Raw genomic sequence first — 13,629 nt, 5'->3', positions numbered from 1 at the left:
TTGTTCCACTGGTTTGAGAAACACACACTGCCTTCTACCTGCCACAACAATCACTTCTAAAAACTGATTTATATTAGCAGTGGACATATGCATAGAGGAGAGTGGGGCGAAAGTGCATTGAAATGCAGCTTGTTTTAGCAAAACAAAGCTAATCCATCAGGAGGAAAAAAACCCCGCACCACTTACTAAACCAACTTTAGAAATGTGCAAATAGGATTTGGACAGAAAGGATTTAAAATACACATACGTGTCCATGACTAATGTGTAAGAAGCTACCCAGAAAATGGTTTTCATTTGAACTACTGGTGACTTCCAGGGAATATGCAACAGGTAACTAAGAAGAGCAAGTTTGCTGTCCAGAGGCTTACATTTGCTGAATGATTGCCATACATATTCATTAGCCATGTCATGGAAAGTGTTTGGAATTCCTGAAATCTGAACAAAACAAAGGTCACCAGCCAGTTAACAGCAGTGCAGAAAATCAGCCAGCATAACACACTGTAATGTTTTGATGGACATAAGACCTGGAAAAGCAAGCCAAAGCAACTAATTTATCACCTGGTATTTGCAGCTGACCATGGGTATGGCCCTGTTAAGTGCCCCAACACCAAACTCTGGCTGATCGAGGTGGCAAAAGCTGTTACAATCCCCTGTGCTCTCACTGACTTTGTGAAGCCCAAGTACATGGGCAGGAGCAAAGTTTTGCTCTTCTGACTGGTTCAACACCTTGCTATATATTTCTATATAAGTCAAACACCCTGCTATATATTTCTGTCCTTCCATTACAGCTGATGTCTTCTTAGCTCCACTGTGTGCAGCCCAGTCTGGGGTCCATCCATCTTCTGTCCCACACTTCTTTCCTGTCCTCCCATCTGCTTCCTCAGGTGTCTGCATTTCTGAAGCACCACCTTCTTGCTTCTCCTTCCAAACCACAAAACCAGCCAACCAAAACCCATCAAAGAAAATAAAAAAAAACCCACTTCACAAAACCCCCAACCAACCAACCAAACCAAGGTCAAAAGACAAGAAATATATCCTATAAGATTAACTCTTGCAAAAAATGTGTATTATAAAATTGAAAAAAATATGGACAATATAATTGTTAAAAATATGCCTGATATCACATTAATAGATGCTTTATACAACTGTAGGCATTTTGTTTCTTCCCTTTACAATAGGAAAGACATTTCATCCTCAGCTTAAATACTAAATTTTGAATCATGTAAGAACTGTCTATATGTAAACAAAAAGCATCTCTGAAAATCATGAAATATTTTATGAGTCTGTTTGTGCTACATTTCTCACAGAGCCTGGTGTATATGACTCAATCATTGCTTTTCACTTATTGGCCTCAGTTATCTTTCTACATTTACAAATGTCTAAGTTTACAGATGAAGAGCATAGAAAATCTTCTTTAAAAAAAGAGAAAAGTCACATTGTAGAAGTAGAAAAAAAAAATCACGCCGTGAAGTACTTTGATCAAAATTTGTTAAATATTCTGCTGTTGTTTGAGACAAGCAGATTTATTTGCTCCTGCCATTAAATTTAGGGACAAGCTAGCTAGTCCAAACCTGCTGCCATAAACCCTTCACTTGACTTTATGACGTATCTTCTCCATGCATTCACTACCTACAAGAGATAAGCCACAGATTTGGGAAGCAAATTATTTTCAAACCAGAAACAATGTCTTCTCCACTAGTATCCACTAGTGAAACTTAATATAGGGAACACAAGGCACTAATATTCCAATATTGCTAATACTAATACTACCTATTGTGCTAACAGTTTGGATTCTAGCAAATGTACTAATTCTAACATAAAACATCTGAGAAGGCAGGTCAGAAACATAAACAAAAAATCCTAAACAGAAAAAAACCCACTGAACTTTTTAAACACTAACTTACACAATTATCATCATATTGCCCAGATTTGGATTCAGATAGAAGGAAAATAAAACTACATGTAAGTGTCTGTCTTGGACACAGGCCTTTGCCTCAGTGTTACCTCAAGTTAGTTCCGTATACAAGTCAAGACATCACAAGGGTGATAACTTTTTATGTGGGCCTTTCATAATTACTTAACCTAGTTATTGTTCTACATGGAATTAAAATGACCACAACACACTGAGCAGCCAAAAAAAATGTAATCATCATACTGCAAAGATCAAGCAAAACCATGTTTTTTCTTCTTTTAGCAAGAGACCAAGTTTATAAATTTTCAGAAGGAAATTAGCAAACAAAAAAAAAAAAAAATGAATACAAGCTCCCCCCTCTTTTTTTTCCTTAAAGGAAGGATAGTTATCACCTACCTGATACAAGCCTATGCTATGGCCAGCTGATGTCTTCTTTGGGCTAGATTGGGAAGATACTTTCTTCATCATCCTTTACACTTTGGATCATCACCTCACCCTTAAGGGTAACTATAGCAGCATTCCTAAAAACACTCCCAGTAATGTTCTGCCTGATGGTCCATAAACTGTATTAGTATTTCACTCCCAAATTACCTCCAGCAATGCACCACAACTACCAGGCTTTCAACTGGCGGGCTGGAAAGGACCCTTAAGATCATCAGAGTCCAACCATTAACCCAGCATGGCCAAGCCCATCACCAAACCAGGTCCTTAAGTGCCACATCTACATTTCTTAAATATCTCAAGGGATGTCAACTCCAACACTCCCCTGGGCAGCATGATCCAATGCCTGAACATCCTTTCAACAAGGAAGCTTTTCCTAATATCTAGAACTGGTTTGTCCATGGAAATGCATAGCTGTATCTCCACACATGAATCCTGGAAGTAAAACTGCTGTCTTTGCAGAGCTGTAAAGGACAGCAGATGCAAAATCACAGGAGATATTTTGAATTGTTGAACAACTTGATTACTGAAGTTTAAAGTAACTGCGTGGAACCTGCTGCCTGCCCTTTCCTCTAGTCCATCTTCCCCAGTACGGCAGCGTGTACCTTCACCTTACACCTAAAAAAACCCACTGCTTTCCTCCTAGACAGATAATTTTCCTCCTACATTGGTACCACAGGCAGACTGTACAGGTGTAGGACTGCAGCCCTGAGATCACCCTGTTTCATAGCAGCAAAACATTAATTTTTTTCAGCTGCTTCATCTAATTAGCCCCAAGGCAGTACCATGTGAAGACACCATTAAGTGGAAAAGAAGTCCATGACTAACTTCCCAGAAACCCTGCCTAGCTGTAAGTAAATGGATACTATATCACAATTATAGGTAAAGTTTTCAAAAATAATCAAAATTAATTTTGGTCTTTCTATTCTACATTCACAATTCTTCATCCCCCCACCCCCCCCCCACCCACTGCTGACATTTTCCACAGCAAAAGTGTTACTGAGAAGGGCAGTAAACCTTACTATGACCATAAAGTGGTTTTGTTTTGTTGTAAATGAAATGGAGGAGAGTTATAATAAGTGGGATTTTTTTTGTTTTTGTTTTATAGAATGTAAAATACATATTAAAATGGGTTAGAAAGAACAAGCTCCAGCAAAATCCTATGGAGTGAAAGAAATGTAAAGTAAAATTCTCTCAGGTAAATTTTCAAAATTGCAGCAATCCAGTCTTTAAAACTTTCAGTTTAGAAACTACCTGGCATAAATTAGGGGGAAAATAGAAAGAAAAAAAAAAAAAAAAAGAGAGACACCACTGCAACCTCAGCATCATATCTCCACTTTTACTGGAAGGCAAAGACTGCAAGCTCAGTCCAGAAATGTGCAATAATAGAAGGACCTACAGCTTATTTGAAACCACTGCTTCATATCCAGCCGTGGATTACATAGCAGAACACTTCAGTCAATTTCAAACAATGTGAACCCCGTTCAGTTACAGAAATCTACAGTCTTCTGCATGAGTCCACTAAAGCCTTCAAAGCCACATTACCTGCTTTGATGACAACTAAAAATATGTAGCAACAGTGCCTGCCAAAAGCATTGTTAAAAATGGGTTATTGGCTGTCAGTAGCAGTTTTCCCTCTGCTGCCTCAGTTATGCACTGGAATGCAATCCAGAGAAATCAGAACAACAGCCACCAGCTCTGAAGACAAAAAAGAACAGCAGCACAGACCACAGCTGAAATGGAACAATCCACTTAACACTCCAAAGGCAACTAGTGTGAGGTAAGACAGTCAGATCTAAAGTTATTTTTGCAGATGCTAGAGAGTCTGAATTACAATATTCTGCATAAACAGAAGCAACAATTTCTTTTTTGGCAAAGTGCTGATCTGTCCTCCTTAATGCAAGGAATTATCTTAAGTGATTTAAAAACTCCTGTACTTTCCAGAATTCTTCTACAATCTCATCTGCCGTAGCCACTTCCCTTCCTCCTTTAGATGAAACACAATGCAGAAGTGCCAAAACATCACAGAAGATTAGATATGAGCTATAGGAAAGAGGATGAAAATACAGCAAATGGGTATGTATCAGTGATTCTAAAACTTGTTGGTCTATCACATCCCCTTTCACGATGAAAACTTATCATAAACATTTTCATTTTGCCTTGGAGTACAGTTAGAAACCAGTGTGTAAGTACAGGTACTGGTTTACACAAACACACATACATAGGCATGTTGGCTTCTTGGTTGTGATGCTACCTGGGGTCAGAGTAAGGTTAAAAACCAATTCTCTGCTCTTTTCCAAGGTACACAATATCCAAGGACTTTCTGAACTGGCCCTTTCTTTTCGCAAGCATCATAAAGATGATGAAGAAAAACTACATGTTCACTGCAGCACTGAACAATTGTTCCTCTGAATTTGAAGAGCAAAGGAAAATGAAGATGATTTGTTCCATTAAACCTGGAGCGTTACTGTATGGCACACAGTAAAAGTAATGTAGGGAGGAGACAGAAAAGTGAAGACAGGAGGGGGGCAGAGGCACAGCTCCACCTTACATCAGTGAAAGCACAACTCCACCAAGCTTCAGTAATGAGAGCTGAGAACTTAAAGGACACTACAGAGACCTGTATGAAAACCTTACAGAAAGTGATAAAAAAAAAGGAAAAAAACATCCTTGACCTGTTGATCTTTCTGTTTATTCCCTTAGTTATTCTGAAAGTCATAAATTCAAACCTCTTTCCTGCTCTCTGTGCTGTGGTTGTGAAGAACTGACAGCAAGCAAACGACAATAGATCATCTGTGCTACCAACAGCACTGCAGCGTTAGCTTTAGCACTTCCACAAACTTCTAAAAATGCAAAGTTCCTATGGGTGGACACACTTCTCTCAGGTCAACTGAAGATTGAATTGTTCTTATTGCCTCACTAATTTTAATGGTGTGTGGAGGCAAACAAAATCAGTCTGAAAGAGGGAAGTCTTGAAAGAAGGCAGCTCTTCCTGTAAGCACAGAATTTCAGCAGCTGCAATCTTATTAACTACTGCAAGTTTAAAAAGACATTTTCTCCTAAGCCCTATGGAACTGAATTTCAAGTATTCAGAAGGCAAATAGAAGCAGTTTGTAGGAGTTTTGAGCTACAAATATCAAGAAACTAAAAGAAGTAAAGAGAGAAGCAAAAGGGCAAAGTTACATGACTTTGTGCTTCACCAGCTTAGACAAATTAGAAAAATATATATTTCAGATTGTTATGGCTCCCAAATTCCCACTGAATGTACAAGCATGCTGCTTATCTGAACAGCCTGTGAGATCCCAGCCTGCAAAACTGATCACAGGTTCCTAACTCCAGTCAGAGATTGTGCCTCACATTTCAATTCACAAAACACACTTGAAGGATTCCAGTCGGCACTCACTGGCTGTCAGGCCTGTTCTTAAACCTCTGCTAATTCAAGCATATCTCTCACATGAATTATACATATTGGAGTAATATGCAACCAACTGTCTTATACATGCAAGTGTTTAAATAAAAATGAACCCTGGCTCCTTTGCTACCTACAGCCGCCCCTGTTTCAGTGGCTGCGCCCAGGAGCAGAATTGTGTACTGACACCAGGTGAAGTTCAGTGTATGCCACCAGGTAAGCACGTGTGAACTCAGAGGTCCCAGATGTTTATCCTGGGATAAGGGTTGAGTTTCACAAGAGGATTAAGATGTTGTAAGACCGTGCTACCCACGGGAGGGACAGTCAAACAAACGATGGATCTGATGCAGCTAAAAAGGAAGCCAGGAGAGAAGGAAGAAGCGTGTCTGCCCTCCCTCCTTCCCTGCTCAGTGAAGCCGCTGGACGTGCGGCTGCACAAGGCAGCACCGCCCTGTTATAAATGAGAATTTATTCAGCCAGATTAAAAATAAAAATAATTTTATTAGCCGTCAAATTCTATCTAGCCAGCCACAAGGAAAGAACAGAGCCGAGCCCGGGGTGAGCCCTGGGTGTGCAACAAGGAGTCAGCCTCAGCAGAGGTTTTCCCCTATGCCCACACACCTCCATCCTGGCCCAAGCTGTTTTTATAGGGAAAATTCCACCTGAGGCCAAGATTTCAGCCAGCAGTCTTTTCTTCCTTTCAGAGTCCATAGGTTAATAAGATTTTCTTTTTTTGGTGATGAGGAGAAATAATTCAATGTCCGGAGGAGTAGGTGAATTCTTGATGAGAGTTTATGGGAAGGCTGCATTCACATGGATCTGTCTGAGGATTTCCATGATATCCATCTCGGGCCATTCATGTGATGATCAGCACCGATGATCAACACCTGGAGCCCAGACATGGCCCATCTCCTGGCCGAGCCACATCCTTTTACTTATAAATCAGTTTCCAATATATAGCCAGTCCCACCTACAAGGCGGGGGGGAACTAATACAACGGGCATAATCTAACAAGTATTTAATATTACATATTTCATACAAGGGATGGCGCAAATTATATTTACTATATATAACAGCCCTGAGCAAAAGCAGAGAACACAGCTCCCGAGGAGACTTCCTCACTGATGGCAGCTCAGGTTACACCGCTGAAGTCATTTGTGAAGCCTTAAACTTTAGGTCAAGTTACTGTAAATTGAGGTTAATCTAAATGCGACCAATTGTCCTAACACAATCACGTGTTAATATTTTTGGCGCTGCGTTAGGAGAGGAGATTTTGATGTGTTCCAGACAAAGCTGTTCTTCCTGAACTTAACAATGCCTAGAATTTCACTGCAGGACTTTTCAACACTTTCTGCTTGGTCAACTACCCCTGGACACCTTACGTCAAAATACAACTTGCCCAGCTCAAGCTACGGCTCGTAATAACCCAAGCCACTGTCTTTGAAAAGGGCACACTTTCCATCAGAGCACGAAAGGTCATCAGAGGCTAGCAGTGCTTGAAGTGAAGAGTCTCTTCATTCCTCTCAGTCTGCTAAACTGAAACCTGTTGCTCTGACTAGCTGCAAAAGGAGGTCAGCACAAAAACTCCTCGTCCTAAAGGACAGTAATCACACGGGCGCATCAAGGAGAAAACAAATGGGAGAGGCCTGAGGAGTAAGAAAGACACAGAGATCCACCCTTATAGGAAAAGGAAAATAAAAAGGGTTATGCAAGGACTCTTTCTATGATGCTTACGAAAGAGAAGGAGCATTGCTGGCCTGGGATTTAATTTGGTATCATGCCTGTTGTGTATTTACTACTGATTTCACCCCTGTGTGAGCAAGATCAGACATAGCTTATTAACTGAAGAGATGCTTAATTCTACTTAGTCATCAGGCATAAAATAAAAATAAAATCTAAAAAATTATCTTCTTTTTTCATCTTTGCAATGCCAGAGAAATACACTTTTCCTATAGTGTGAGTGATGAACTCCTAAGTACTTGTTAAGTAAGTTGAATAGCAATATTAGACAATAAAGAACAGAAGAAATGTGCTCAGGTTTGTGAACATACGCACAAGTGCATATTAAATACAGCAGGTGTAAGCTTTAACAAACTCCTCACAAGCCTGACAATATTCTGTGGCACTCAGTTCCATCACTGGCATTATCCATGAATCACTAAGACAAATGAAGGTGCTCCACTTTTCACTCTGGATACCTTTTTCAACAAAAAGAAGAGACTCGGGTGGAGGAAGGAACTACTTTTCTGTGGTGGGATATCTACCAAAAAGGATATAACCAGATTCCTTTAATTCTGGACGTGTCATTCTGTCGCTACACAGAGAAAGCTGAAAGGAGTGGCCTGCTTATTTTCCTTCCCTCAGGTAGAAGTGCAGTGTGATCATTAACTTCTGGAAGGCAGTGCCTTAGCCCAGAATAGGTAAAGTGCAGAACTGGGAAATGCCATATGTTTCTAGCAGTGTTTTCATTGACTTTAACTAATTCTGAATTGGCATGGTATACTTCGGCAGGGGAACAGAAAACATGATCTAATAGGTTACTGACTTCTGTCGCTAGTTTCTCTGGTCTAAATAACATTTTAGGTTTAGGTATTTAAAACAATATCTTAAGAACTGGGTTTAGGGTTAGAAACGGAGAGTAAGACAGCGGCTATCAAATCCATAACTATGCTAAATTTTAAAAAACAAGTCTTGAAGAGCCTTAAAGTAGGAAAAAGTAGCTCCATCCCCTTTTACAGTTTACAAGAGAACTCAAATGCAAATAAATGTGTACTAGAAGACCAGTGTGATATTTACACATGTAACTGGACAAAGAATGCATGGTAAGAACAACAGTCACAGGCATAACAAAAAGAGGTTATGTGATTTGCAGTTATTATTATATATTTGCCTATTATATACAAAATATATATTATTTATTCTGTGTATAATGTACGTGTATACACACACCTACAACCTCTGAACCTCACACAATAACATGGATGCAGAGCCAAGAAGACTCTTGCACTAAAAGAAGGAAACAAGAAAGCAGAATAGCTCACAAAGAACCAAAGAACTGATATAATGTGTTGATATTTCCTGGAACTGATCCAAAGATGAGCAGCAGAGTTTTGGATGAATTGCAAATTTTCCCAATACTTCCTCTGAAAGCCAGGATGGTACAGCATTTTAATAATCCAACTCAAAATCACAGAAAATAACTTTGCTTTTTGCCAGGTTGAACTAGGGAAGGGGGAAAGGTCCACAAAGACATTTATAAATTATTTTAATTTCTGTGCACACTCCAATCTATGCCTGTGTATGAGCAAACTAGTTTTGTAACCCACTGCTCTCCTCAACAGAAGAGGTTGAAGTAGAAATCCAGGTATTTCAAAATTCAGCAAGTGAAAACTTTCTCGGCAACGAGATGCAGAATCAGGGCAGATCAGCAACTCACGAAATACAGCCAAACCTATTCTCCCACACCCCATTTTGAAAAAAGGCTTCCATTGAAAACCTCTTTTCAGTTGACACAGAATCCCAAACAGTGGAAACTGCACAGTGCCTTCCATGAACTCTGGGAGGAAGGATGCAAATTGCGGGGGTGGTAACAAGGATCATTCTAACAAACTGCATTGCTTGTACTCCATCCAGTGAAAAAAAATCAGAGCGCATGTCTTTAAATAACTGTCTTCTAAAGATGTTTTTGGGCTTTTTACCCAGCTTGCTGAAGGGCACTCAGCATGTGTCAGTACCAGCTCCTGGGAGGGTTTGTTGGGTGACTCGCTGCCTGGATTAAGCACATCTCCCCTCCCTTCTCAGCATCTTTCGCAGCTTCTTTTCCAAATCATGCCGTTTAATAATATGACTGAAAAATCTAATAATGATTTTTGTGTAAAAAGAAGAGTAAAGCAGTAGCAGATCTATGACTGTTCCACTGTAAAACTCTCCACTGGAGTTTACCAGAGAACAAAGAAAGGGAGAAAACCCCTAAATGTACTTAACTTTTTCCTCATTAAAAAAAAAAAAAAAAAAATTAAGTTGAATTGCTTTGCTAAATAAAAATTATGATGCACATAAACAGTTAAGCTTACCACATTGTTACGATTGCTAGAAATTTGGAAGTTTGGGAGTTTGCATTTGATTTTACTGCAAAAAGCATAAATGTCTCAGAGAAAATACTTTTCAACTGCTTTAAAAAGAGTAATTGCTTGGATTCTATGTACTGCTTTCATGTTCCCATGGATGCTCCCCAAAGTGGATGTTCCCCAAAGTTCTTAGACATTAGTTAAAAAATCATAATTAACACTTTACAAGTGAAACAAAGCAGATGATGTGTCTAGATTTTTTGGCAAGATTTGTGTAATTTTTTTTAATGGAAATGGGCTTTTTTTTTTGTAGTAGGGCAGTAGAATTTATATTTTTAAGATTAAAAGCATAGGGCACATTGAGTATATTTAAATAACATGAAGATCATAGCACAGGCATCGAGTTACAACGAATTTCATAGCAAACTACCTCTTAATTAGGCTACTCTTAGCTCTTCAAATGTCCCAACCAGAATCTAGCAAGAGTGAGAGCCGAAACTGCACTTCCTCCCTTTATTTTTTCGTTTCTACAACTTTCACATTATAGTTCTGGCTTTCTGTCCCGCATTTTCACGTGAAGACCAATTACCTGCTTATCTAAAATTCCTGACTTTAACGCTTCAGCACCGGGGTTTGGGAAAAAGGGAAAAAGGACAACCCACCACTAGCCCAGGCCCCAAAGCACCCGAACTGCTCTGGAGCTGGATGGGCGCACAGCGCATCATAACGCTGCCCCGGAGATAAGTCATTCTGAGAATGTCTCCCGTGTCCTGCATCTTGTGGGAAAGACGTGAGGTATGAAAAGGGATCTGAGGACAGCTGGGCTGACGAAAAGACAGTCCCTGCTCGTGGGGTTTAGGGGGTGACTCTGCTGCTGCCCTGGGAGTAGGAGTAAGCCGAGGCAAAGTACTGTGGTGCAGCTGCGTTTAAAAGCCTCGGTCCTCAAGAAAGGCGCCGCAGGAAGAGAGAAACGCGCTTATGCCCCGCTGGTAACATCAGGAAAGCAACAAGATGTCACTGAGGTCGTTCTACTTCCTGTTTGCGAGGCGCACACGCAGCCGCTCCGCCGCCCCCGCCGCTTTGTCGGGCGGCAGCCGCGCTCCGCCCGGCCCCGCTCCCCCCGCATCCCCGCCTCCCGGCCGGCCTCGCCGGGAGATGCGCCGGGCTGCCGGCAGCGGTGCTCCCGAGCCCGGGAGGCGGGGGCTGCACTCGGCGCTGAGCTTTTGTTTGCCGCTGGCGAAGCGATCCCCACCTCCAGCCACCGCAGCGTGAGGAAGCGGGGCTGGGGGCAGGCGAAGCGCCTGCACCAGCGGGAAGGGTGCTGCCCCCCGCCTGTCTCCGGGGAAGAGCTGCCCGGCACCGAATCCGCACCCGCGGCCGGGCTGGGCAGGCTCGGAGAAGCACAAGGCTCCCTCCTCTCACGTACCGGGGGGGCGAGAGGGAGGACCGCCACCCCGCCGCTTTGTCACTGAGACCTCCCCCGGAGGCCGGCAGTAGCTGCCGCCCTGCTGGACCCTCCCGCACGGCCGCGCCTCCCCGCGCAGTGGAGGAAGGCAAGAGGGAGGGACGTGCGAGGCTTGTAAACCACACGCTGCCATCGCACCTCCCCTCCTCCCCGCTGCTCTCCCCCGTCCATTGTGCGCCCGGCAGACAGCGAGGACCCAGCTGCCCCGTGCCCGCCCCCGAGCTCCGGGCACCGGGATACGTCAGGACACACACGCGTGTCCCCTGCGGCACAGCCGCCCGTCTGCCCTCGTCGGCCGGGACGAACACCATCAGCTCCCCCCTCCAGAACCACTGGCGGCCGCGACCGGCTATAAATAAGGCTCTGCCGGAGCGCAGGGCCCGGCTCTCCCCACACCTCTTATTATTCATCATCGATGCAGCCTGGGAGTGGGAAACTCCGCTTCCTACTTGCCGCTACGCTTCTACCGGCTCAGCCCCCGCCCCCTTCCCCCCCCCCCCACCCCCCTCCGCTCCGCGCTAAGCCCCTTAAATCCCAAGAAAACTTTGGGAAGCGATTCAGCTCGCGTGGGGGAGTCGGGCTGCTGCACGTCGGGGCAGCCCAAGCGAGAAACCTGCCCAACTTTTCCTCCAGTCGCTAGCCCAGCCTGCGGAGTCATCTTCCACCTTCCTCCGCGGCGGGATTTAAAGGCGTCCAGCCCCCCGCACGGAGAAGCCGTGGCGAAACACGCACGCACGCACACACACAAAACACTCCCCCGGCTCTCGGCAGCCGCGGCACACGCCTGGCGCCGCTCCTTCCTTCCCCCTTACCCAGAGCAGTTCTACCCTTCCGAAGGGGACGGGGAAAAAAAAATTGTCCGCTCCCTCCACCCCAGCCCGTGAGAAGTTGAGAAGCGTCCCGCCAGAGACCCTGCCGAAGTTGAGTCGAGCCCCGTTCCCCCTCCAGCTAGGGGGCCGACCTCCAGCTCATCCCGGCGAGCGACGCGGAGTGGACGGCCACCCCTGCGCCCCCGGCCCGCATCCCCTTACCATGATCAGCGTGTGGTTCCTCTGCTCCGCCGTGGCGGGCTCAGCATCTTGCTGCTGTTTGCTCTGGTGCTGCTGTTTGCTGCTGCTGCCGCCGGTGCCCGATTTCTTGGCCCTCTGCTCCAGGGTCCGCTGGTAGAGGCTCACCGTGTCCCTGCGCTCCAGCTCCAGCTGCTCCGCCTGGGCTTGCTGGTACCTGCTCTCGCAGTTGACATGGTGCCGCCGGCAGCCCTCGATGCGCTGCCTCAGCCGCTCCACCACCGTGCTGTGCTTGGGAATGCCGCCACTACCGGCGTTATTGTTACCGGGAGCGGCGGCAGGAGGGCCGTGGGGAGTGCTGTTAACCCCGATACCGGCCCCGCTGAGGCTGCTCTTCAGGTTATTGTTGATGCAAATACTGCTGCCGTTCGCGGCGGCAGCGGGGGCTGCAAAATCCCCCATCCTCGTCCCCGTGCACACTATTTTGGAAGAACTTTTTATCCTACGCTTCACACATACAGTCTCCTCTGGGGTCCTGATGGGATACTTTTTAGAGGACCGGGGAGGGGGGGGGGAAGGGGCACCATCATATATCAGGAAAACAGCGATCCCAAGCAAATGTTTCTCTTTTCCCCCAGCCAATCCCTCTCGAGAAGCTCCAAAACATTAAAAAGAGAGAGGGAAGGGGGGAGGGAAATAGAGAAGGTGCTAAAAGGTTATCGCCAGCAACACAACCAACAAACACACACACACACACACACACACACACAAAAAAAAAAAAAAAAAAAAAAAAAAAAAAAAAAAAAAAGGCACAACAAACTAAGCAGCAGCAGTTCGGGTTAGCAAACTCCAGGAGATATCAGACCAGTTCCTTTCCTCCTCTTTCTTTTTTATAATCCATTATTTCAAAACAGATTCCATGAGATTTCCGGAGATTTTGCCAGAAGCCTTCTCTCCCCATGGATAAGGAGAAACACGCACCCCTCCACATGCACACACATACACACCCGTTCACACGCACGTTCGCACACACACATCCAAGCACCGGCACACGCTGGGTACACACGGCACACTCACTCGCACTCCGCGGCATCAAAAGACAGGCAAAGCCGCTTGCTTATTGTATTTTCCTTCTAGAAAAAAGTTTTGGTGTTTATGCCCCACCGCGTTCGCAAAGTACTTTGGCTGCTCAGTTGCATTTCAACAGGAACCTAAATAGCAAATCCTCGGGCTGGGGGAAGTAAACACATGAACAATCCGGACCGAGCTGGAGAGGAAAAAAAAAAAAAAGAAAAAAAGAAAAAAAAAAAAAAAGTAGCGCTCTGAAG

At 44.3% G+C, this 13,629-nt stretch overlaps 1 protein-coding gene across 2 annotated transcripts in view; it reads right to left on the bottom strand.

The window, feature by feature from the left end:
* MAML3 (mastermind like transcriptional coactivator 3) overlaps window positions 1-13,065 on the bottom strand; it is a 242,857-nt gene extending 229,792 nt beyond the window's left edge. For both annotated transcript variants that reach the window (XM_021526487.2, XM_077783030.1), the window contains exon 1: window positions 12,326-13,065. In XM_021526487.2, the coding sequence (XP_021382162.1) occupies window positions 12,326-12,763 (438 nt within the window). In that variant the 5' untranslated portion in view covers window positions 12,764-13,065. The remainder of the gene's footprint in view (window positions 1-12,325) is intronic.
* Window positions 13,066-13,629: the final 564 nt, after the last annotated feature.

Source organism: Lonchura striata, chromosome 4 (genome assembly GCF_046129695.1).
Source record: "Lonchura striata isolate bLonStr1 chromosome 4, bLonStr1.mat, whole genome shotgun sequence".
In the NCBI taxonomy this organism is placed as follows: Eukaryota; Metazoa; Chordata; class Aves; order Passeriformes; family Estrildidae; genus Lonchura; species Lonchura striata.
This window is presented reverse-complemented; position numbering and strand designations above follow the sequence as displayed.